Source organism: Gadus chalcogrammus, chromosome 14 (assembly GCF_026213295.1).
Source record: "Gadus chalcogrammus isolate NIFS_2021 chromosome 14, NIFS_Gcha_1.0, whole genome shotgun sequence".
Lineage (NCBI taxonomy): Eukaryota > Metazoa > Chordata > Actinopteri > Gadiformes > Gadidae > Gadus > Gadus chalcogrammus.
This window is the reverse complement of record NC_079425.1, coordinates 11,058,866-11,085,058: the sequence shown is the minus strand read 5'-3', so window position 1 is coordinate 11,085,058 and position 26,193 is coordinate 11,058,866. Positions and strand designations below refer to the sequence as shown.

The window sequence follows — 26,193 nt, the reverse complement described above, 5'->3', positions numbered from 1 at the left end:
GAGTATTAAAATATAGCTTACATGGTGTGAAGATAGTGTGTAGAGGGGAGCTAAAGCAGTGGCTGTGTAGGGAGGATTATAATGGCTTCACTAATCCACTCTCTCTGTTTGGTGGCCCCTCAGTGAATGTAGAAGTCTGGTGTAAGACAGGTGTGGGGGGGCAGGTGAACTCATTAAGGAAAACATCTGAAATGTATAATTTGCAAGAGATGCGGGGGCCAAAAATATATCATGTACTGGAGAAATGAGGGAGGACAGTTTTAAGCTTCAAGTATACTTCTGATGTCGAAAAGGAACTGTGTGGGTCTACTCCGGAACGGGGCTTGCATTCATGGTTCTGCGTGCTATTTGACCCGATGTATATAAATACATCATGAATTTATCTTATTTTTAATTAAGCTGTAGCTTAGTCTCATTCATTCTCTTATCAAATACCAAAACATCCAATTAAATCCCAATTTACGTAACACCTAACACCTTGTCCTGCCATACTATCCATAAATATAATGTGAATGCTCTTCATAGACTGTCAATGCTCACCCTGAATGCTCTTTCAGAGATGGACTCTTTCTAAATGCTCATTCGGAGATGGACTCTGAATGCTCTTTCAGAGATGGACTCTGAATGATCTTCCAGATAGACTTTGAATGCTCTTCCATAGATAGACTCTGAATGCTCTTTCAGATAGACTCTGAATGCTCTGTCATATATACACTCTAAATGCTCTTCCATAGATCGTTTCTGAGGCTCTTACAGAATTGATTCTGGATGCGGCTTCCCTTCATAGACTTTGAATGCATGTAGACTCTGAATGCTCTTCCATTGATAGACTCTGAATGCAATTCTATATAGATACTGAATTTGGATGCTCTTTCAGAGATAGACTGAATGCTCTGTCAGAGATATACTCTGTCTTCATGATTTGACACATCCGTCTCAATGGATTAATCTAATGTTACAGCTGACTTATTTGCCAACATGTACTCTAAATACTCGTACTTGGCTGGTTATGAAGCACACCGTGAATATCCTAATGTTCTGTTTCGCTAAACAACAAAAATAAACTTGTATTTTGTATGTGTGTATTTTAACAGCCCTTTGCTATTTTTTACAGTAATCACACCCTGTGCATGTATCTCTCTCTCTCTCTCTCTCTCTCTCTCTCTCTCCCTCTCCCTCTCTCTCTCTCTCCCTCTCCCTCTCCCTCTCCCTCTCCCTCTCTCTCCCTCTCCCTCTCCCTCTCAATCTCTCTCTCTTTCTTCCAGGCTCAGTGTCTCTCAGTGTATTACTGGTATCCATTGCGCTGACAGTCTGTGCCGTTTGGCTCATAGCTCTATGTGGTGTCTGCAACTGGTGTCAACGTAAATTGGTGAGTAACAATGTGCATTGACTTGTATATGCAGTTTATGTGTTTGTGTGTGTGTATATACATTATATTTTACAATATGTGATTACCCTTAAGCCAATGCAGCAACAGCAAAATATGGATAATATTAACACTCATAAAGGTCATACTTGAGAAACTAATGAGAGGACGTTTCCTTAATATACAGTTGTCGGCCATGTCAGAGGCTAATGGTTGAGTGTGTGTATGTGTGCTGGCAACATTAATTTAAATTCAAATTATAGCTCTAGCGCATTATGAAAAATGCTATGCCATGATATTGAGGCTGAAAGAGATTTCCTCTCCACTAATGCGTTATTTTACCAGTGTCAGGTGGCTCGAGGATTGGATGCCCTTGGATGTGTGCCTTGGTGATGGCTTGTGTGCTAGCGGTGATGGTGTGTGCATAAATATAGGGTGAATGATAAACATGGGAAGATAGTGTACATGGAGGGCCTTGGTGGGCGAACAGGAGCAGAATCAACTAGCAGGTTATGTAAACATGGCGCCACACACGCACGTCAGGCGGCGTGCGTGGCATGCTGCTCCTAGCCAGCCCCCCAGCCCCCCAGCCCCCCAGCCCCCCAGCCCACAGTGCCCAACCCCCAGCCCCCCACCCCCCACCCCCCGACCCCATCAACCGATCATCATAATGCTAATGAGAATCCACCTCCCGGCTGTGCAACTGTAATTATTCCCATACGTTCCGATGGGCTTGCTTTCTCCTCAAGTACTGTGGAGTAGTGTAATGTTTATTTTTTTTTCTCTCTCTCTCTCTCTTTTCTACCATCTCAATCTCTCCCTTTTTATCCTAGGGCTGGCTCACGGTCCCCTTCACTCTGTCCCACACCCAGTGCTTGTGCTAGCGGTTGCAGTCTGTCTTGAGCGAGTCGAGTTGGGGGAACATTTCGGAACAGCCTTGCGTTTTGATCTTCCCTAGAGAAGCATAGCACGGCGCAGCATCAGCCCACGCGGTCTTAATACGTCCAGGAAATGAAATATGCTCTCTTATCATCGTGTCTGTGAAGTGACAGAGGAGCGCAGTTCGCGGTGTACTCATTGGACGGATCAATTAGCCTATCAGCCGTGGCTTATCGATGTTTGCCCCGCCGTTATCTTACGTCTGCGTCCTACCCCGTGTTGATGATGTTATTCTGGGGCTGGCGCACGCTCATTATACGCCACAGTCTGGTCTGCATTTGTCCTCTGCCCACTTTATCTCCTCGTCCTTGTCACAATGCCACTGATGTATTCCCGCCACCGCCACCACCACCGCCCTCTCGCAGGTGTTCCTCTTGATCTCTCTCTACCTAACAGTCTCTCCTTCCCCTACTTCAACCCTACATCACGAAAATTGTGCTTGAATACGTGGTTGTAAGTTGTTGTCTATCCTTAACACATAATAATCCATCTTCCATATATGGAATAAGAATCTTTAAGAATACATCATAATCCATATGCCATATGTAGAATAAGAATACATAAGAATACATCTTCCATTTGGGGAATAAGGATCTCAGCAGAATCGATTCAAGTTGATCCAGAGGGGGTTTGGAGAAGAATACAATAATGTCGCTGCCTTCAAAGTAACCCCAATGTTCTGAGACGCCAGATGACCGTACCGAGAGAGCTGTGTGAAGAAGATGAAGATGTCAGGTTTTGGAGGCTGGCTAGCTCCCACACTATGGGGCAGCTTCGTTGGGAGCAGAAGTGGGTGGACAGTAGGAGGGGTAGGGAGGGCCGGAGAGAGAGAGAGTGAGAGAGGAGAGAGGAGAGAGAGAGAGAGAGAGAGAGAGAGAGAGAGAGAGAGAGAGAGGAGAGAGAGAGAGAGAGAGAGAGAGAGAGAGAGAGAGAGAGAGAGAGAGAGAGAGAGAGAGAGAGAGAGAGAGAGAGAGAGAGAGAGAGAGAGAGAGAGAGAGAGAGAGAGAGCAGATGGTGGAGGAGCATGGCTGGTAGAGGAGTGGATCTAGACAGGGAGAGCGGAGAGTGTGGAGGGGAGCTGGTGTTGAGCATCTCATTTGTGAGTACTGATGACAACGGGAGCTAGAAGTGCCCACTGGAGGATACAGCAGGGGAGAGGAGAGGGGGAGAGGAGAGGGGGAGAGGAGGGGGTAGATTTCATGGTTCGCTTACTCCATCCCGCACCCTCCCATTTCTCTTCAACAACAACAACCTCCGCCGCCCATCCCGTGTCACACGACCCCCCCCACCCCAATCTCTCTCACCCACCCTCTCTCCCCCTCCCTCTCTCTCACTCTCCCTCTCCCTCTCTGGGCTTCTTTCCCCATCTAATGCATATACACAACCCCCCCCCCCCCCCCAGCACCCACCACCTCTGCTACCAGCTTAACTAACCCCATCCGGATGATTCCGTGTCAAACGCTCTTCTTTTCTGCCGCTTGTGCTTTTTTATCCATCCTTCTCCTCCTCCTCCTCCTCCACCACCATAATTGCAGTTCCTTTTTAGCTCACTGTCTTTCTTGCCTTCCTTGCGTTTCTGTAGCTTTGACCCCTTTTTTTCTCTCTCTCTCTTTCTCCATCTCCCTCTATCTCCCTCTCTAGCTCTCTCTCTGGTTCTCGCTGTCTCTCATTCTCTCTGTCTCGCCCTATGTCTCTGTCTCTCTGTCTCTGTCACTGTATGTGTGTGTGTGTGTGTGTGTTTGTGTGCGTGGGTTAGTCCCACTCCCATCCTACCGATGTTGTGTGTTCTCTTCTCTCTCTCTTCCGCTCCCCATTCTCTTGAAGATTTTATGATACTCTTAAATAATACATGAGATGCACTTGATAGCAATTTTTTGTATGTGTGCATGTGCGTGAGTCTTAGTTTAATTGAGCTTGTAACCTCGCTCAGATTTGAAAATCTGTTTTTATTATTTATGATGTGGTGATCAATATGCGCTATTATAAAAGCCTTCAAGCTAATAAATTGTGCACCTGTAAGGCATCACGAGTACTACATCCTCCTGTCATTCCTAGCCAGACGATCCACACAGGAACAACAGAAGACCTGAATTATGTATGCATTATCTAATGCTTCTCAATCTCAAACTTTTCTAAATGTTTGATATTCCAATGTGCACACCTCATTGTCCACTTGAAGAACATGCCTTTCCTTACCTGCTTTACTTGCCAAAGCCAAAGCTTCTGCAGGCTATAAAACGCAAAGCGCCCATTTTCAAATATAGAACCTCTACATTTCACTGATAATGATGCTCGGAAATGCAAAAGAAGCGGGCAAAGCGCTGTTTACAACTAAAAAAAAGACAGCCCCAGCTGCGATAAAATTGTTAGGTGTGATCGGGACCTTGCCCGGAATAAGAGCATCTGCGTGATGAATAAATAAATAAATACATAAAACAGGAGTTGCCAGACTTCAAACCTTAGTCTTAAACTTACCAGCCTGATTGTCTGTTCTAGTAGCGGACAGTGATGAAGGCTATCCACTGTGTGTGTCAAGTATTAATATCCATTATTTCCACCAGCCTTAGCCTTTGCAGGAGTGTGAAGGACTGCGGGACCGTGTTGCTGGGTTTCTAGTGTGCTGAGAGCCCTTTTATAAGGCTGAGCTCCTTCGTCGAACCGGCCAAACTCTCCCGGCCAAACTCCATAACTCTTTTCTATCTCTTTCTCTTTCTCTTTCTTTCCCTTTCTCTCAATTTGTTTTTCTCTTTCTCTGTTTCTTTCTTTTTCTCTGTTTCTCTCTCTTTCTTTCTCTTTCTGTTTCTTTTTGTTTTCCGTCTCTTTTGCTCTCTTTCTCTCTCTTTCTTTCTCTTTCTTTCTTTCTTTCTGATTCTCTCTCTTTCTTTCTCTTTCTCTGTTTCTTTCTCTTTCTCTTTCTCTTTTTCTTTCTTACTCTTTTTCTCTCCTTCTCCTTCTCTTCATAGGGGAAGAGGAATAAGCCTAGCATGGAGGCGGCCAGCTCCCCAGAGTCTGTGAGGGGTCGAGGGGAGAATAAAGCCATCAAGTAGGTATGAGGTATTAGGTGCAGGGTACAGTATTAGTAATGACAATACTGTAATGTCAATGTCAGACAGATCAGCCCCCTAATGTTAAATTAAATAATAGTATGAAGTATCAATAAATATATAAATAGTAGTACTTTCCCCTTTACTAGCACAGTACTTGTACTGCTGTACACCTTCTATTTTAAACAAAGAATATGTGACCAAAGAACATGTAATAGAGCCTATTCACCGAGGTGTCATCATAGGACAAAGACAGCTGTAGCTCATACCACTAATTATTGGTCTGCTGATTGTATGTATGAGAGCACATGGTCCATGTCAATGTAAAGTGTAGTCTACAGCCCGGTACGTTAAGCAGCAGACCCATGAGGTGTGTTATGAGCGACAGCTATGTTTTCCTACGATGACATCTCTGTGAAAGGGAATGTTTTAATTATGTTTGTCCAGGTTTTTTTCGTTTCTGCTTGTGTTCTAAGTGTGCTTTACTTCATTGTTTACTATATGGCCTTTTTTTTCTTTTTATAGCCCATGCCCGTCTTGTTTTCATTGATTAAATATTACTTTTTAGCCACCGCTAAGCTGCGTGGGTACCTTCTTCTATGGCTAAGTCATTCCTTGTTTTGCTGGTTGTTTTCTTCATACCTATTTTCCTTCCTTCCGTACACAGTTTATCCTAGGTTTTACGCTCTTCTTTCTGTAATGATTTATGCATCTTCTCGGGACTGAAAGCAAGTACAGTGTAAGAATATGTTTGTTGTTAATAACGATAATAATATTAACAACACTTTCTGTTGTTGTTGTTGTTATTGCCCTTAATCTGGTTCATTGTTGTTCGGACATAATTTCCAGAAATATCTCCCTCCCTAAATCTGTATACAGTGTGAGCGGGACTCTTATTGTGTTCGGATCAGTGAGTATTACACCAGGTCTCTTCACAGGCAGGATTTTTTTCCCCCTCTCACAGTCCTGTCACAGGCATGAACACTGTGTGCGTGTTCTGTTTTTTTTTTTGTTGCAGTGCTTACTGTTTGTGCCCCTCTCTTTGGCCACAGCGATTTAGACCGAGACTTCTGGAATAACAACGACAGCAGCAATGTACAGCAGAGGTGGAGCTCCTACCCGCCGAAGGAGTTCCTCTTAAACATGTCTCCGTACGCCCCCTATGGAGATCCTCGCCTCACGCCCAAGTGAGTCTCAGTCACGGCTGGTAAGGGATCCCTCTACCTGGGCAGGGCGGTAACGAATGGTGGCCTACATGATCAGGCTGAGGAAATACGCTGATTTGCTGCCGTGTTCAAATGCATTATTTTGCATTTAATCCAACATTACCAAAACAAAAATACACACACACACTGGAAAAGAGCAAGATATCGTTGGTATAGGATGTATGGGTTACTCAACAAACACCCACATTAACTTTGCTCTGCATAAGCCTTGTAGAAAAGGTTAAAGAACAACGGTTGTAAGAGGTCCCATTAAGTAGCGTGAGGTAATACAAATGTATGTTTTGTAACTTTATCCTATCTCTTTTTTGGAAGCCTTTGGCTCTAATTGGCAGGGATCTTAATGTTTTCTTGGCCCTGCCACGTCTAGATAGTGTTTAATATGCGTTAGGGATAGGCAAGGTTTTATAGAGATGTGTATTGCAATTGGGAATTCTGCCACGATTTTAAAGAATTCAGGCCTCTCTTTGGATGATATAATTGTTAAGCTTCGCCAAGCAATCCATCATAGTATTACACTTTGTTTTGCATTCCCAATCTAGGGAAAATTATGTTTTCAAATATAAAATCATGGTACAACGATAATGCCAAAAATCGATAATTCGATTTTTTATGAGCATCTTTATCAGGTATATGACTGGTAGATGCCTACAAGACAGCCATTTCTGGAACATTTCCAGAATTCATAACAGTGACCATCACAACACTTGTTGACTCCCCCCAGGGAGTCAAAGGTCAGATTGCCCCATTCTCTACAGCCCTGCCAGCCTTATCAAGCCCCTAACTTTTAACCTGCACCTGCAGCCCATGGCGCGTTGCCATGGAGACGGGCAACCCTCTCTGAAAGCAAGCCTGTGAAGTGTATACCACCCTTGTAGCTCTTCTCTCCCCTCCCAGGCAGACAACCAGCTGCTAAGGGCTGCTTACTGGCCATCAGTCACTTAGGACTGCTAACTGGTCACCAACCACTAAGGCCTGCCTGGCCTTTAGTCACTCAGGCCTGCTCACTGGTCACCAGCAGCAGGCCTGCTAACTGATTACAAGCTACTAAGTTATATAGCCGCTCAGGCATGTTAACTGGCCACTAGGCGCCTAAGGCCTACTAAATGCTTGTGAGCAGCTAAGGCCTGCTAACTGGTCACCAGCTGCTAAGGCCTGCTAACTGGTCACCAGCTGCTAATGCTTGCTGACTGGTCACCAGCTGCTAAGGCCTGCTAACTGGCTACTACCATGGCTTGCAAACAGAGGGTTGGCCATTGGTTTCTCCTTGTCTTGTCTATTTGTGCTTCATGGTTGCTAGCGTGGCGGGGTTCTGAGATCCTACTGTGTCTTTGTGTTTGTTTGTGTGTGTGTGTGTGTGTGTGTGTGTGTGTGTGTGTGTGTGTGTGTGTGTGTGTGTGTGTGTGTGTGTGTGTGTGTGTGTGTGTGTGTGTGTGTGTGTGTGTGTGTGTGTGTTTGTGCATGTGTGTGCGTGTGTGTCTGAGTGTGTGTCTGTTCTGGTTGTAAACGCATTACATTGCGATGTTGTGTGTCATTGTCTGGTTTCCACCCCTTGCTCATCGGAATCTCATCATTTACATTTTTTTTGCTGTTTAAGTTCCATGCCTCCCGCCCGCCGCAGTAATGCTTCCGCTAGGAGACCTAGCCTCACTATGCATTGTAGGTCCAAGTCCTCAGAATCATCCTACATCTTCAGCCATCGCCCATAGAACAAGACATAGCAGTCTGTATCTCTGTGGTAAAGGTGCTATTATCCTTCCCTGTGGTGCTTTAAGTGATATGGATTAGGGTTGCCTGATTTTATTAAGCTGTACAATTGAGATTTTGTTTTTTTCTTATCGTGAAATGAGAACATCAATATCATATTCGATTCTACCTTTATCTCTTATTGAAAGAAAAAATTGTTGGTGGAGAAGAAAGACAAAAAAGATACAGGTTTTATACCGGTTGACACCAAAGATTATAATTATTGTATTATTCTTCCTAGAGAAATAAAGATACAGCCCTCAATGTATAACCAGATTCTGTCTCTGTCTACTAAACAGAATCACTCAAAGCAAAACTTGCCATTTCACTCTTCTTGCACCTTACAAATGTGTTAAATTGCCCTAAGCCTTGAGACCTATCCCATAAAACCTGATTAGTCCAGTCGCCCAGGTAACCTCCAGTCATGTTCAATGTTCATCACCCTACAACTGAATGTCCCCACCCACGCGCTACGCATCCAGCGGTCACTGTATGACTATTTGTGAAGAATGTCCTGGTCTGCTGCCCTTGTCTCGTCACTTGGCCCACTGGGGATGTCTGTCGCTGTGACGTCTAGGTGTTGCCTTACACAGGGGTGTGTGTAGGCCACATGATGGGGGAATATGTGCTGACAAAATTGAAAGTTAAAGTTAATTCATCGTGGGGGAAAGTGTGTCAAGGTTCTGCATACGTTTTCTACCGTATAGCTTTTGCCTTTTCACTGCTAAGCTTAACCCGTCCGGTGGGAGCTGCTCCGTGTATTTCCACTCTGATCTCTTTGCAAGCAGTGATTTAAGAGCTCTCCTGTTGTCTCTATAAAACATCCACCGAGTGCTCCACTTTGTGTCTTGCTAACCTCTCACATAAGTTTTTATCTCTCTAACTATTTCTCTCTACCTCTTCCTCTCTGTCTCTGTACCTCGCCCTGTCTGTCGCTGTACCACTTCGTGTCTGTCTCTTTACCACTTCCTGTCTCTTTGCCAATTCCTTTTGGCTCTGAACTACTTCCTGTCTGGTTCTGAACTTCTCCCTGTCTGTCTCTGTACCACTTCATGTTTGTCTCTGTACTACTTTCTGCCTGTCTCTGTACTACTTCCTGTCTGGTTCTGAACCGATCCCTGTCCGTCTCTGTACCACTTCGGGTTCATCTCTGTTCAACTTCCCCTCTGTCTCTGTACGTTTTCCCGTCGGTCTCTATATCACTGCCTCTCTGTCTCTGGACCTCTTCCTGTCGGTCTCCGTGCCCCTTTCTGTCTGTCTCTGTACCGCTTCCTGTTTATCTCTGTACGTATCTGTCCCTCTCAATGTCCTCTACCTATCTCCTCCTTGTTTTGTTGGTTTCCCCACTGTTTTTGTTCCCGCCTGTTGTTGTTGTTGTCGTTCTGTATTGTCCTGACCCCGCATGCTCTCTTAGCGGGGCAGTGGATAAGGGGGGACAGGGAGGTGCTGGGCCCTCACCTGGGACCAGTGACAGCGGGGGCATTGTTGGCTCAGGGGCCGGGGCTGGGCCCAGTCGCAGCGACAGCCTGCGCAGCATGGTGATGGGGGCTGGCAAAGCGGGGCGCTGGCAAGCTCTCCAGAGCCACATGCACGCCGGAGGCCTGCGGTCTAGCAAGTGAGTTGCATGGTGAAGGATGATCTATGGGGGGGAATGCATGAAAATAAGGAGGGAGGACAATGTGGGCATGCCCAGTCATGGTGCCCATATCTGAAGTACAGCCTTCCAACGGCAGGATGTTACACATGCAAGGAACGAGAGCAAATTGAGGGACAAAGGTTTGTTGATCATATGCAAGCACTGAACAAAGCTGATATACATATTGATCTTTTGGCCATTTCAAGTACTTAGTTGTTGTTTTTTGCCAAACAGAACCGCTAAGTTGTTTCGTATTAAAGGCATGTCCACGGCTTTAAATGATCTTGGAATTTAATTATATCCACATTCTAAATCCATCAAGGAATCGGCAATGCTCTTCTATGTGGACTTCTAAGTCCCATGTGAGTGGCTCCTAATAGCGAACAAAATTTCACATAAATTATTCAAAACAATTCTATCAATAGAAAATCATCCATCAAAAAATAAAATAGCATGAAAGCCCACATTGATCAGAAAGTTTGGCTGATGCCCTTCTATTTTTTTTTTTTTAAGATTAACATTTGTAGCGATGAATTGGTTCACAGTTTGTGTGTGCAGTGATATATAACTTATGACTCAAATTATACATTTTTTCAGCAGCAAAGAATCAATTTCTCTGAAATAATCAGACTATTAAATCGTTGTTTAATTTGCGAAAGAATAATCTGCAAATGAAAAAATTAGGGTGATATTTTTTTTTCTTGCCTGGTACACATTCCTAAAATAACAAAACAGCAAATCCTTAAAAAAATCAGGGATGTGTTTGTGTGAAGAAATATGTTTAGCGATCAGGAGCTTTAGTCTTAATTTAATTTCAGCTGTTGGCACGCAGCTGAGATTCATTCCTCTGTTACCATCTCTTCTCTGCCCCTTTCAGATCCACATCTATTTCCATTTCTCTAGCTGGTATTGGTTTCTATTTTTGGTTATGCATCACTCTCTCAGTGCTCATCTCTCACTGCAAGTGTTTTGTGTTTTCTTTTTTCATTCTTCTGTTCTCTCTCTCTCCCTCCCTCAATATCTTTGGAAGGCCCCTTAATTACAATTTAGGCCAGTTTTTTTTCTTTATTGACTGCAAGGGAAGTAGTTAAAATAATTCCTCAACACGATGGAAAATGTTGAAGCAGGGGGAAAAATGGATTTCGCTTTGAACATTTATATTTATCCACATATCCTATCCATTAGATATTACTGCTATATATGTACATTCATTGACAATTCTCTGAATTAGTGTGGTGCCTTTGCATTCAACCTCCACAGGATAAAGTACTGAAAGGTTACAGGGCACACTGGTTAGGAAGGTGGTTTTATATGGCCCTGCAACTTTTGAAAATAGTCAGTAAAGAAGATTCGCTGTGAGCCAAATTTATGACACGGTGCACTCCGCTAAAATGCATAAGTACACAGACTGGCTCCTAGTTGTCTGGAATAATGCCATAGAGAATTCATCCAGATTTATTGATTTATTATGTTGCTTGATGCTGGACTAAGAAAGAACACTCAGTGTATTGCGTTCGGTAGTTTTCTCCTGGGTGTAGCCTTGGACAAACTCGTTTGCTTTATTTTTACCTGCTCTCCCTTGTCAATTGTTGTCTCTTTGTTTGATTATTTATTATTATATTTTCTAATTTTCCCTTTTTTCTCAAGCCTGCATCGTTTCACACATTGCCCTTTATACTTGGTAATGACACACATTATTTACTTCTTACTTTTGAATTCAAGTCAACTGCATTTTCAAAAATATTGGACTCTGGAATGTATTTGAGATGCTTCTATGTCTGGTCCGTGTTTGTGTGAATTTGAATGCTGTGTGTTGTGTGTGTGCGTGTGCGTTGGTTGGTGTCTATGTATGTGCGTGTGTCTTTGTGCAGTCCAATGTAAGCGTATGCATACACATGGGTGAGTATGTTTGACTTCTGCCTTCTGCTAGTGTTTTCTCCCTCCAGCAGCCAGACTCTTAGCTGTCTGGGGACCCGTACTGTACTCACCTCAGAGTCTGAGTTCTTAGTGACGAGGCCAGGCGTGCCTGGGGCCATATATACCCACCGCCGCCACAGTTACACGAGCAGGCTGTCAATCCCTCCCCGGACGGAGCTGTTTCGCACAATCTTCCAGTAATCAGGCAGACCAGAGACAAAGGGTAGAGGATAAGGAGCACTTTTAAATGATTGTAAGAGCAGTAGGTGATTAGGGAGGCCTGAGACCTGGTGTGGAGATAGATTGGAGGCAGGACCCGGTCGGAAAGACGAAGCCGAAATTAAAATAAAAAAATAAAAAAAATGGGTGAGATGGATTGAATTTTGCAATGAAAAGCGTGGGAAGTGTAGGTACCTTAGGGGCGCAGGTGAAGGGTGTTGGGGAACATTGATGGAAGTCCTGAAAAATAAGTAGAATAAAATAGTGATGCTAGCAGTTGCTGCAGTAGAGGCAATTCATTCACTTTGAGTTTGACCAAACTAATACTCATTATTACAATCTATTAATCATGCATTTGATTGTGGTTCAAGAGGATGATTGTTTTGTAACGCACAATCTCAGTTTGATTGCGATCATTGTGAAGCCAGCTTGCCATGACTCATAAACTAACGCTAAATATTCTATACATTACTCAATCACTAATACTAAGTATTCTAATTACAAGTCATACAATAAAGCTACGTGTGCTGTAAACCTCTCATGCACTAACACTGAAGTGGTCAGCATACTTCAAAAGAAGTGGCATTATTCTCGGCTGTCTAAGACCAAAGAGGTCCTTGGCAGAAAAACTTGTTTTATACTCCATGCGGTTTCGGTTCGGTCACTGAATGTTCCATTAGTCAAGACCAGTGGGGTCTCCATGGCGACGGGGAAATCAGGTCAAAATAAATCACGCCAGCCCTGCGTTTCTAGCTAATCACACACAATGTTCCCATTGCCATCATCTGCAGAGATTTTGGCAAGTTTCAAAATCTTGGAGATGCTGGAAGTGCAGAAAGAAGGTCAGAGAGTCATGCATCATGCTTTTATTTTCTCTGCAATCATTTTGTTGGTACGACCTCGCCAAAGTTATTTTGCCCGTGAAGTATACTGACCGCTTAAAACATCTATACACAACCCATCCACTAATATTGGGTGCTGGAGGCGGGGATCAGTACACATATAATTGGCAAACATATCCTCTGCCAGCAGTAGCGAAAAAGTTTGTGTAAAGGTTTGAAATCAAAACCTTCTGAAAGCTTCATCTTTTCAAGCGAGTACATTTTCTTCAGTAGAATATCTCAGCCCCTTGCAGACTGCTGGATCCAAAATTACTAACGAATACTAAGTATTCTACACACCACTCATAATACTAAGTACTCCTAAGTACTCCTTCCTTTACTATACTTATACTCGTACAATAAGTTTTCTGTACAGCTGCTTTTGCCTTCACTGTTTCTTCTTCTCTCTACCATTAGAACCTTTTTCTGTCTGCTCTGTTTTCATCTTTCTCTGTGACCTCAGTTTTTACCTTCCTCTGTCTACTCTGTTTTTATCTTTCTATGTCTACTCAGGTTTTATCTTTCCGTCCACACTGTTTTCATCTTTCTCTGTGCACTCTTCATTCGATCCGACCCCTTTTTTACATTTTAAGGCTTTCTCCGCCATCTGCATTCAGATCTCCGATAAACCAAACAAAAGAAATCCCATCCTGCATCAACACAGCCATACACTATGTTACCGTACCTCCTGTTCCTCCTCTGCTTTACAACCCTCCTACTGCCACCACTGCATACTCCTTCCATCGCCCTGGCGCCTAAACCATGGGTTCCCCCCTCCTGTCTGTGACCGCCTCCCTGTCCCGGTGCTACTGCTACTGTGTGTTCTGCCGCTCAGTTTCGGGGACGCCTCCCTGTCCTCTGCCTCCACGCTGGAGCACATCCCCTCCTCGGCTGTGGGCCGTCCCCGGCCCCTGGTGCGCCAGCAGAGCCTCCAGCAGCCCCTCACCCACCAGCCCCCGCCGGGCCCCAACGACCCCCCTGCCACCTCCCAGAGCCTGGGCCAGCTCCACACGGGGCCCGGCGGCGGGGGACACCGCGGGGGGCCGCGGGGGGTCCGGGGGAGCCCGGCCGGAGCTTCCCGGTACAGAGGGGCCGGGGCGGGCCGATCCAGGTCCAACCCAGGCAGCTGGGACCATGTGATGGGGCAGATCCGCAACAGAGGTCTGGATGTCAAGTCCTTCCTGTGAGTCCGCCGTTGCCTTCTGTTCCACAGTTAGAATGACTAACATCTATCATTGACGTGCACGTGTTCCCAGACGTTATTAATGATTACATATCTTGTTAGTCTATGACTGCTACATTGTTTGCATGGTCTGCTTTTTGAGAGGGAGCCCTGGGTCGTTTCATATGCTGCACAATGAATTGAAAGCCTGCCTGCGTGCTCTTTGAACTGACTGTCTGCCCGTACGTTTGCGAACACAATCCCAACACATTGGTTTTATATTCTGTGTGTTATTAGTGTCGTATCAGCCTTTTAACCTTTATTTTGCAACCTCCAGTGGAATTCAGATATATCTCATTTAAGAGCAAGTCGGGGTTGGGCATCTTGCGCAAGGTATGGTGTGGATATTCGGGATCGAGACGAACCTTTTGCGTGAAGTCAAACAACCAAACCATATTAGTTTCCTGTACCTCATTTAAATGTAGATGTAATAATAAAGGCAAGTGAACAACAAATCGCGTTTTTGCACCCTATTAAATTGCACAACTGTTGCATTGAGTCGGATTCTCCACTAGAGGGATGATGCAGCTGCTTCCCAGTGACTAGAATTATGATGGGCAGAGTGAGCTATCACAAGCTAGCTGGAACTTATGTAACAGAAGACACAAGACGGAAAGAAATCCAGCGATTCTCAAATATGGTGCAAATATGCCCATGTGTTATGCAACAGACTGTCCTTGCACACGAGGGATGGCGCGCGTGGCATATAACACACACACATATACACAACAGATTCTTCCATCCCACATGAAATAAAATAAGGTGAACGTGCCAAGGCGAAATCCGAATTTATAATTAATTTGATGCAAATGCGTTTGACAAATGCACCGAAGCTGCTGTTTGGCTGCGGAGATCCACGGCCCTCACAGACGGTTCACACCATGCACTCTCGCCAAGCACCTCACCATTTAAGGTCCTCCGTTGCCTTCTGCCCGACCATACACAGACATAACACCCCTTCCCCCTATACACTACGGCTACACCTTCCATCACCCCCCCCCTATCCAACGCCACCATCTCCTCCCCATTAATTGTATCCCCCAGCCAGTGACCTCCATCCCAGATGAATCATCAGTCAATAGAGGCTGGGTGGACAAGTAGGGCACGGAGAGGTGGCCGTGTGTGATGTCCCTGTCCCTGTGTATCTCCACACAGCTAAACTTCCCCGCCCATCAACCCGCCAGTATACATTTAAGTTTGTGTAGGGGGAGGGTGGCAGTGCAGTCGTAGTAATTAAGCGTTGAGGCGTTTAAACCAACACTAACTATTACCTGATGGATGCAGCTATCGCTCGTTTCCGTACACCGCCACCAAGGTGCTGTCCAATGACAGGCGGAGGCGTGCGTCCCGGGGGATGATCGATAGAGCTAGTGTAGGTGGTAATGATCATGCCACCCTTGGGTTGGAGTGCGCCCTGCGTTCCTGCCATCCATACTAATCTAGTCAGCCCTGATCAATGAGCACCAGAGTGGCACCTTCACCGGCTGTTGTCTACCTTTTCCACCTAATTGTACCAAAATAGTTATTCGAGTCTCACACACACACACACACAAAAAACCACACACACGAAGAAGTCAGCGTTTAGTTTTAAGCGTCAATAAACTGTTGCAGATCCAGACTGGAATTATCATGGAATCGAATGAAGGACACAGATGATTCAGGGACATTGCCAGCCTGAATACACTGTGTTGATATGAGTGTATTAATATGCAGATGTTTATTGGTTAAGGGTTTGCACTTCACAATTATTATTGTTATCATTGTCCCTTGTTTTGCCTTTATGGATAGGACGGTTGGTTGAACTAGAGAGGAGATGACACATTGCTTTGGACCACGGGTGGGAATCGAACCTAGGTCTCTATAAGGCATATTGCATACATCTTAGCGGACTAGCAGGGAGGCTCCCCCGCTGCCCAGGCCTTTATAATTCATGGTGCAGCATACCTACCTACATTGAAATTATAATAAGACCAAAACCTTGCTTTAATCATAATTTATTTACTGGGAGCATTCCTTTCAAATTCCTATTTACATGGATTCTAATTACCCTTCACAGATATTTTGTCAGAAATAGAAAATGATCTAATCATGTACTTTATTTTTCTCGCCGGCACAAACCCCAACTGAGAAACAGTGAACAGAGAAGATTGTGCATTACACACTATTTGTCTTCTGAATTTGATCCCGCCTAATCAATAAGGCCCCCACAGGGCGCTGGATTACAGAAACCTTAAGGGTCTAATAATAGTCATGAGAACTGACGCTTTACCGCATTGCTGTACACTGAGCCAATAGATTGTCATAGAAGTAAAAAATGTTGATGGAGTCTACAACCACAGTACTCCTCACAAGAACCTTTCATCCAGAAAACAGAAAACATGCTTTCATATATTACGCCTTTTTTAATTAAATTGACGGAATGAAATTAAATAACTTTATATGCCCTTACTACCTCTTCCCACTCTCTTTGTCTGTGCAACGCGTCTGTGTGTGTTTGTATGTATGTATGTTTGTGTGTTTGTTTGTGGGGATGGGTGTTTACATCGTGCCCTCTGTACATGTGTCTGTCTACCATATGTTTATCTGGCGTACGTCTATGGACTGTGTTTCCCATGTATCTGTTTGTGTTGTGGGACCGCGTGCCCAGGGAGGGGAAGATGGTTGTTTTGTCTCTAGCGATTGGACTGGCTGAACAGGATGACTTTGCCAACCTCCCAGATCTACAGGAAGCACCGGCATGTCAAGAAAACCAAACCACACCAGAAAAGAGGTACTGGCCTGAGAGAGTACACGTAGGACCAGAGTCAATTATACCTAAAGAGAGAGATTAAGGAAAAGGGGAGACTTTAAATAGCAAAACATTTGGAGATTTCAGGGGTATACTTTTTCAACAGGGTTGCCAAAAAACAGACTGAAATACAATATACTTAAGCAACTGTGCCCATCAAATATTCAGCAAAGAGTTTGATTTTGGAATTGAGAGCCTCAAACTGCCTGTGTGCACGAGCACAACCCATCTGATCATTTGAACGAGGATAGCATTGTTTAGAAGCTATTAAACAAACTCCATACAAACTTGATTCTCATTGCATCCTAGAAAGTATAGCGTGTACTTTTTTAGGAACCTTTTGTATTCAATCTGAGCCTTGGCTGAGACTACCAAAAACAAACGCATTTGATTGATGTTTGAGTTACCCTAATGTGTTGTGCTACAGTCTGTTTGTTCAAAGGGAACCTGCTTGATAATGCAACTTTTCACCTTTGATCTTCTTAACAAAAAGTCCATACATTTCTAAAGCATTAATCAAAATAAGATATCGTTGCAAAAGCTAAATAAAGTGGTTGTTTTGAGACCAGGCTGTAACCAAGTAGGGGTTTGTTCTTTACAAATCGACACTTTAATTTTTGATGCCACTGCAGTAGTCTACAACCGAGACAAAGTGTCAGTGCTAGAAGTGAAATGAAAAGGCAGTTGTTAGACTGCATTTTTGTGCTAAACTATCCTCCATCTTTCTTTGTGGTTCCAGTTTTTTGCAGCATTTTTTCATTTGCTTTCCATCGGCACATGGTCTACCAGCCGACTGCGAGGTGCTGTTATGTGCTCTCTCTTCATTTCTATGGAGCCATCTATAAATATAAACGGTTGCTTTTTATACTCTCTAAGTCATCAAGTCTCTACCCTCTTCATTAGTGGGCCTGGTGCCTGCTCCCCCGGCTGGCGGGCCCATGGTTTCATCTGCCAGTCGTAGGCGGCGGAGCCGGGATGCTCACTCATTATTCGGGGAGGAGTAGTATGTGGCTTCCTCACGTGGAACACTTTGTCTAAAAATATGCCCACCCTCTCATCAGCGGGAGTCAGTGCACCCACAACAACTGAGGCGAGCAAGCGCTCTCTCTGTCTGTATCTCTGTCTCTCCCTCTCTCTCTCTCTCTCTCTCGCTGTCTCTCTCTGTCTCTCTCTGTCTCTCTTTCTCTCCCTCCCTCCCTCCCTTCCTCCCTCTCTCGCTCGCTCTCTCTCTCTCTCTCTCTCTCTCTCTCTCTCTCTCTCTCTCTCTCTCTCTCTCTCTCTCTCTCTCTCTCTCTCTCTCTCTCTCTCTCTCTCTCTCTCTCTCTCTCTCTCTCATTCTCATTCTTTCCTTCCCTTCCTCACTCTAGCTCTCTTTCACTCTCTCTCTCTCTCTCTCGCTCTCTTTCACCCTCTCCTCTCTATCCCACCCTCTCTCAGCTATGCCCTCTCATTGGTCAAAACGAAGTGGGGAAACACTTCACTGAACTGACGAAGGCTGTCCTCTTATCATATGATGCCATTCTAGTCTTTGAATACTGGACATCCGGAAAATTGCATTGCGTTGATTGATGTCAGCCCCAACAACCAACAGTTTGGGTTTGCAAGAGAGGGGGTGGACAAAAGGGATGTCATGTCTGTACAAGGTTGTGGCTGGAGGTAGAAGTGTAAACTTGCGCGGCCCGGTGAACCAGAATTGTTTGGCTCTAAAGGCTGAGATTAAAGGGTGACACATTTCCCAGAGAAAACAACTTATTCTGTGAATCCCTTCCAGATTTAGGGATGCTACTTTAACTAGGTCAAATGTGAACTTAAAGCATGTGAAGAAAAAAAGAACTCGGTGCTCAGCGTGTGTGTGTGTGTGTGTGTGTGTGTGTGTGTGTGTGTGTGTGTGTGTGTGTGTGTGTGTGTGTGTGTGTGTGTGTGTGTGTGTGTGTGTGTGTGTGTGTGTGTGTGTGTGCACGACGTGTGTGCATGCAGGGTATGTAGGCAGACACCATTCTGAACCTGTTTATTTGTTTGCGCAGTGGTGATGATCGGTGCACAGCCTTGAGATCTCAGACGGTGCAGTTCGCCGGTCTTTGACTCTATCCCCATGTCCCCCTTGTCTGCTCTCTCCTGAACCGTCTGGCAGTGCAGGCGCCTGTCAGAAATGACTCCCTTTAATCACAGCCAGCTGGTCACAAGCTGCTGGCCCCCGGGGTCGCGTCACACCCAAGGAGCCGTCCACTGTCCTTCCACAACTAATGGCAGCCCTCCATCATCATCATCATCATCTCTGTCCCTCTGTATTCTTCCCGGTCGCCCCCCCGGCCACTGTCACCATCGCTTGCCCCCCTGTGCCCGATCATGGCCGTCGGAGCCCAGTCGAGTGGGAAATATGGATCGGCAGCGTCTTCCGCCCACCCCATCTGAAAGATGGGGAGTGGTGGCACCTTCAAGGGAGAGTGGTTGGGAATGAGTGGGAGAGGTAAGACTGACTCAGAGAGAGGTTTAGATTGACGGAGAGAGGTTTGGACGGACAGAGTAAGGTTAGACTGACCGAGAGAGGTTAGACTGACCCAGAGAGATTCAGACAGGCCGAGAGAGGTTCAGACTGACCAAGAGAGGTTTAGACTGACCAAGAGAGGTTCAGACTGACCAAGAGAGGTTTAGACTAACCGAGAGAGGTTTGACTGATGGAGAGAGGTTTAGACAGAGCGAGTTAGGGACCCTAACTCGGTCTGTCTAAACCTCTCTCCATCCGTCAAACCTCTCTCGGTTAGTCTACCCTAACTTAGGGTAGACTGACGAGAGAGGTTTGTACTGAACCAGAGAGGTTTAGATTGGCCGAGAGAGGTTTGGACAGACAGAGAGGTTTGGACTGATGAGAAAGGTTTAGACTGACGGTGAGAGGTTTAGACTGATGAGAGAGGTTTGGACAGACAGAGAGGTTAAGACTGGCCGAGAGAGGTTTGGACAGACGGAGAGAGGTTTAGACTGATGAGAGGTTTGAACTGAGACAGAGAGGTTTAGACTGGTTGAGAGAGGTTTTGACTGAACCAGCAAGAGGATAACATTGACTGAGAGAGAGAATAGACTGTCTGAGTGAAGTTTAGGCTGACGAGAAAGGTTAAGACTGACGGAGAGAGGTCAAGACTGACGGAGAGAGGTCTAGATTGATCCAGAGAGGTCTAGACTGACGGAGAGAGGTCTAGACTGACATGCTCTTGAGGCTAACCTGGCATTCTCTTACTTTTCATTTTATGCCGTTCTTTGCCCTCATCTTTTTTTAGTTACTGAAGTTCCTTTGTCTAATACCTATGTTTATTACAACCCTAGCCTGTAAATCAAAAAACATTAAGAATGTAATTTAAGACAATGTTCTTTCAACATAGGAAAAGTTACGATATCTTTTAAACACAATTTTAACCGTGAAACAGCTGTTCCTCTTATTTGGAGTGAAGGTCTTTCTCATTGGAGTTAAACACGCACTGTGTGCACTGTGAGTGTGTGAGAATGTCTGTGGCAGGCTTTCAAAAAGAGGACAGTGATGTGCACTGGGTTTTTAAGAGCTACTCATCAATACTTTATGAGTAGCACAAACTTGAGTAATAGTTTCTCTTTTTGAACCTCTTGTTCAGTCAGAAAATAATGAACAGAGTTTCATAACAATCCTTTAAGCCAGTTGTCTATGAGGTACGTGTATAAGGACAAGAAACAGGGCAGTACGCAAGATGGTAATGGGGACCAACCATGAATAAATTGCAACAACTTTGGATCTGCAGTGCACTGGACATTTTATGAATATTATTCACACTCGTCAGTTATGGTCCGAACAAACCTGCATTTTTCTGTTTCATCTGCACTTCTCAGATGAATCCATACCAATTAGAATATATCTTTCATGGAACTTTATATAAAAATCATGAGACGTTAAGGATATTGTCAAAATCCAGATTACCTGCGTTGCTTTCTGACGTTGTGCTACTCTGGTACAAGCACTCATGGATAAGTGTAATGGCTGAAGAGGTATCATCACTGTCTGGGGTTGCTGGGGGGAGAACTCTACAGAGCCTTCCCCTACTCTTCACACGTTACACATAATAACCTTGGTTCACATGGGGCTTCCCCATTGTCAATGGTTGGCTTTGCGAGATGAAGAAGTAATATATATATATATCCGTGGAGAACATCAGGGACACCATGCACACACACACACACACACACACACACACACACACACACACACACACACACACACACACACACACACACACACACACACACACACACACACACACACACACACACACACACACACACGTTTTCTTGGCCTGGAGATGTCTCTGTGACCACTCGGATGCATTCAGTCATCTTGAGCTAGTGTCTACTTCACCAGGGATCAGGGGGGAGGTGGGGTCAAGGTTGATCCACTCATGGATCGCCGTAGGAGTTAGCCAGGCAATGCAGGAGCGGTTCAAAGGAACATGCTAGACTTTACGTTGGACTGCCGTGGGAGTGCCGCTGGACGACACATCGCAAACTTTGGACCATGTGGTCGTTTTCGCCGAATGCCCTCGTCGCTCAAAGATTCTGTGTGACGACAAAACGAGCTGAAATCGTGTGGTCTGAGCCTGGCTTCATCCTCTGGGGTTGCTATGTGATTTGACTGATTACATTGGAGAAATTACATGTTGTTCGCCTGTACACATTCCGGATGTACTCCACGTCTTTGCGTCACGCCAAACGATTAAAAAAAACCCCACTAAAACCAAAACAAAGCCAGTCACTGTACCGTTCTAAATTCAGCCTCCATCTTCCAGCTGACAGGGGCCACCTCAACGCCGTGTGGCAATCACAGCGAGCCGGGGCTCCTAATGACGGCCCTGCTGCTCCCAGGGTGCGGCCAATAGCACAGGGGCAAAGATGATTGTAAGGAAACAGGGATGTAGGTCACCACAAACGAGCCATCTTTCCTATTTTTTTCAGACCTCTTCCTACTGGAACTCATTCACCACCCTACCCCCCACGCCCCAGCTATACGGCTCTACGGCTGGGGCTGGGGACCTGGGAGCTGATTACCAGAAAAGCAGTCGATGAAAAGCAAAAAGGGACGTTGACCACTTGGCAGTGGGGGAAGGAGGAACGAAATAAATGTCCGCTGACGGATGATTTTGACACCTTGTTTTTGAAAAATACTTCATTTTGTATTGACCGGTTTTATCGATCTATGAAACAGGACATGCCGTGGCTTTGGCCCTCGCTCTCTGGCACTAAGTTGAGTGAGGCCATGAGTTGATGCAGAGAACTGGTGGAGTTTTTGTTTTCCAGTGAAAGGCGGCATATACGCGACGGGTCTATTTGCTGTATTAAGTTTCTGCGTCATGGGGTTGCGGGGGGACGAGGTACGGTTGAGTGTTTTGTCTCAGCGTTCGCCGAGTGCGGAGCGTGGTGACACAGAGACCCCGGTCTCGTCCATCAAACCGTGCGACTGGAGCGCATTGCCCCCCTTTCCTGGGGGCTGTGTATGGCCGTCAGGAGCCCTCATATGTTTATAGATGTACGCTTTCTTCCTCATCCCTTATGATCTCTGTACCCCTCCCTATGCCTTTTATCTCAACCCCATAATGGCATGCCATTCCCAAAGAAGCAACCCTCATATTCCCACCCTCACTCTCGTCTCTCTGCGTTTCCTCTTTCTTCTCCATTTCCATCTTGTCTCTGCTGCACCTGTCCTGAATTTCTACCGACTCGAACATTTTTTTTTCTCCATTGCAAATCGAAAAATGTTAAGATCTTTAATCCTACTTCCCCCCCCCGCTGTATGAATGCAGGATATAACATACGACAACAACAACAGTGCCATTCTGATACGGCAATGACAAAGTATCAGAACGAAGAATTCACATGCAAGCGATCCAAACGCATCCATCATTGTTTGGCTGGTTGTCATGACACTGCATGGCATTCAATCAACCAAAACTGCATTTGGAGGAAAATGGAAGCCAAAATGAGGGAAGTAGTTTACTTGCTGGAGGGCAGGGGTGTGTGTGTGTGTATGTGTGTGTGTTTGTGTGTGTGTGTGAGTGTGTGTGTGGGGGCTGGTAATCGACCCCCCTTTCCTTACGTTCCCCAGCCGTTGTGTCAGCCCCCTTCCTCTCCTCTATTACTCTATCTGTGGACTCATCTAATCTGGCCTCCCTTGGGGGGTGGGGGGGATGCTGACTGACGTGGTGATGGGATGATGTCAGAGCAGATGACTGTCAGCCGACCGTCAGGCTGAGATACATCTGCATCAGGAATATCTGGACCAGGAAATGAAATCCACACTGGTCGCTGAACAAACACGTGCAGAGACTGAATGTGGCACACACACCACATGAAACATTATCATATTAGACATGCACACTCCTCCCGCACACACACACACACACAAAAACACACACATGCTCACTCACTCACTCACTCACTCACTCATTCAGTTGTATTCATGCATGCATGCATATGCATAAACACACTCGCGCAGACAAACATTTGCCTTTTGCGTTTTTCTTTCACATGCACACCAAACAGATGGCTATCCTTTGAGTCCAGGAAGGTCGTTCACCAACTGATCATGATCTAGCCTAGCCTAGCGTAGCATGTCACAGTGTCCTTCAGCTCCGCTGGCATGCTACAGCCTTGTCGCGTCGCCCACTGGCTACAAAAGGTGCCTCGTTTGGTGAGAAAAATAGGAATCTGTTCAACAATGAAATAGTCTCGAACATTTGTTAAAATGTTCACTCGATGCCTCTCAAATAGAGGCAGTGTTTGCCGATGGTTTTAGTTTGCAAGCTAGTGGACAGAGACAACTATCCTCTTATAAGTACTATACTAAAGAATGTTGTTTGTTGCTTTTCAAGTCATTGTTCAATTGTCTGTGTCATTTTAAGGTGCACAGGCAATTTTTAACCGCAAAAGCTCAACGGAAAAAGTGGAGGGAGAGGATGCACAATTGTGTAATGGAGGGATTGCAGTGAGAGCATTGAGCGGCACCTGCCCTAGTCTGTTGGCTGCCGGTCATGTTCCGCCGTCTCTGATCCAGATAATAAATTTGACACTTTATTAGAAAAGGATCTGCCTCAAGCATTGTAAATTTGGACGGCGAAAGGACTGACTTAACATGCCTTAAATCTGTGAATTAAAAGAAAACCTAATAGCATTGTGAAAGCGTGTCTAGACTACAGCTGTGTGTGCTTGAGAGTAACACAGCATGGGAGTCGCCTTCTTTAACTGGCCTTTCATATGGAACCATTATGAAAGGGAGAATCTGGAAGCATTAATATCAGCATCACAAGATGACAAAATCTGTTTAGTGGGACAAACAGCAGTAGGCAGGATTGGTTTCTAAAGTTAGGCTGTATATGTTGTTGTTCCAAGCTCTGCAACCCCCTCCCCCCCTCATATTGCCTGTTTCCTGTTTGAGTCTTCATTTTGCTAATCCTGCTGCCTCTCTAGAAGTTACTCACATGATACACACAGTACACCACTGGCTAAATGATGTCACTTCCTCCCCTTTTCACATTTCCTAATCAATGCTGAGCCCAAGGACAAGGCAATTCCCCCCTCTCTCTCTCTCTCTCTCTCTCTCTCTCTCTCTCTCTCTCTCTCTCTCTCTCTCTCTCTCTCTCTCTCTCTCTCTCTCTTTTTCTCTTTCTCTCTCTCTCTCTCTCTCTCTCTCTCTCTCTCTCTCTCTCTCTCTCTCTCTCTCTCTCTCTCTCTCTCTCTCTCTCTCTCATACACTCTGTGACATAAAGAAGGGGAGGACAGGTTTGGGATGCCTCCTTGAGGATGTAACCAGCTCTCCTTTGTTCAATCAGTAAAACCCTGGTCAACATCTCTCCCCAGCATCCAGAGCACAGAGGTCATATGCACCGTCAAAGTGTGTGTGTGTGTGTGTGTGTGTGTGTGTGTGTGTGTGTGTGTGTGTGTGTGTGTGTGTGTGTGTGTGTGTGTGTGTGTGTTTGTGTGTTTATATATTTACACATTATAACATAGCTCCATAGCCGATCCCCTCTGTTCCTCCTTGACCACTAAAGAAGATAACAATGAAAAAAAATGAAAATCATATCAAGTTTGGGTCTCCGTCGAGAGGCGGGAAAAAGTTTCCTCAGCAGCACTGCCTCGCGGGCATGGCCAGCTCATCACAAGTTGGCTTCTGTCTAAAGTTTGAGATGCCTTCCTTTCCTTCGAGGTGCCCCGGCTGGAGACCAGAGGGCTGTTGACTTTCAACAGCCCCACGGAGCTCGCTGCAGCGGCTCCTCACTCGCTCCTGGAGGAGAGGTTCCCCGGTGGCGTTCAGAAGCTAGTGTGGATCGTTTCAAAGCCTCCTCTCCCCACAACCCACACCCCCTTGAAAGTACCTTGATTCTTATCCCACCCCGGTTCTGCTGAATATTCCAGTTACCATGGTAACTCTAGCCCCCCTGTTAATAGATCATGATCATGGTAGCAGGCGTAACAAGTACAACCCTAAGCAGAACTGCTAATTTCTTCAGAGTAGTCATGGTTACGACAACCCCTGAGGACTAAGTGATGTAACCGTAAGAGTTGTGATTTAAAGAAGGGAGTCAGAAGTACAAAGGACAATATGTCAGCTTTGCTTCTTTTTGCAGAAGAGCTCCCACCTCTATTACAGGGAAAACGGATGTGAGACATCTCTCATTTCATTTTTAATTGGGGATTGTCATTGTTATTTTGATATAGTGGTTGGCTTTTAGTGATGATTAGGGGTGTACGTGCAACCATTGGAGAATGTGATGGCCTTGTGTTTGTTGGCGCTGCACTCTTTTCTTCTTCTGTAGTACACCAGTGTGTGTGGGTTCCCAATCGACACCCCCTGATGGTGTTCATTGGGAGGGCAACAGTTCTTCCTGTGTTGTCTCCAGCCTTGCAGACGACTTTGTCAGCACACTGTCTTGCAAACATTTCCTTTCAGTGACTGGACTGGAATCAGGTAACTTGAGGACATTATCATAGCCCTCGGCAGGAAACCAGACTTTTTGTCCCCCCCCCCCCCCTCCCATCCTCCCCCCAACCCCTTCCCCAAGGAGCTACACCATATCAATGCATGTGTGCGGTGGTGAATGCAGATGTGCATGGTTTATGTGCGGAAATTGCATGGAGGGATGGTCTGAGGGATGTCCCCAGAGATGTCCTCATCGATACGTCTGTATGCTTATGTCTTGCTGCTC

At 45.4% G+C, this 26,193-nt stretch overlaps 1 protein-coding gene across 1 annotated transcript in view; it reads left to right on the top strand.

Annotated features, from left to right (window-relative positions):
* The window catches only part of LOC130403112 (synaptotagmin-7-like), a 58,350-nt gene that overhangs the window by 24,831 nt on the left and 7,326 nt on the right, over window positions 1-26,193 (top strand). Inside the window, exons 2-6 of the mRNA XM_056607284.1 lie at window positions 1,266-1,369; window positions 5,269-5,348; window positions 6,402-6,536; window positions 13,807-14,154; window positions 16,841-16,963. Of these exons, the coding sequence (XP_056463259.1) occupies window positions 1,266-1,369; window positions 5,269-5,348; window positions 6,402-6,536; window positions 13,807-14,154; window positions 16,841-16,963 (790 nt within the window). The remainder of the gene's footprint in view (window positions 1-1,265; window positions 1,370-5,268; window positions 5,349-6,401; window positions 6,537-13,806; window positions 14,155-16,840; window positions 16,964-26,193) is intronic.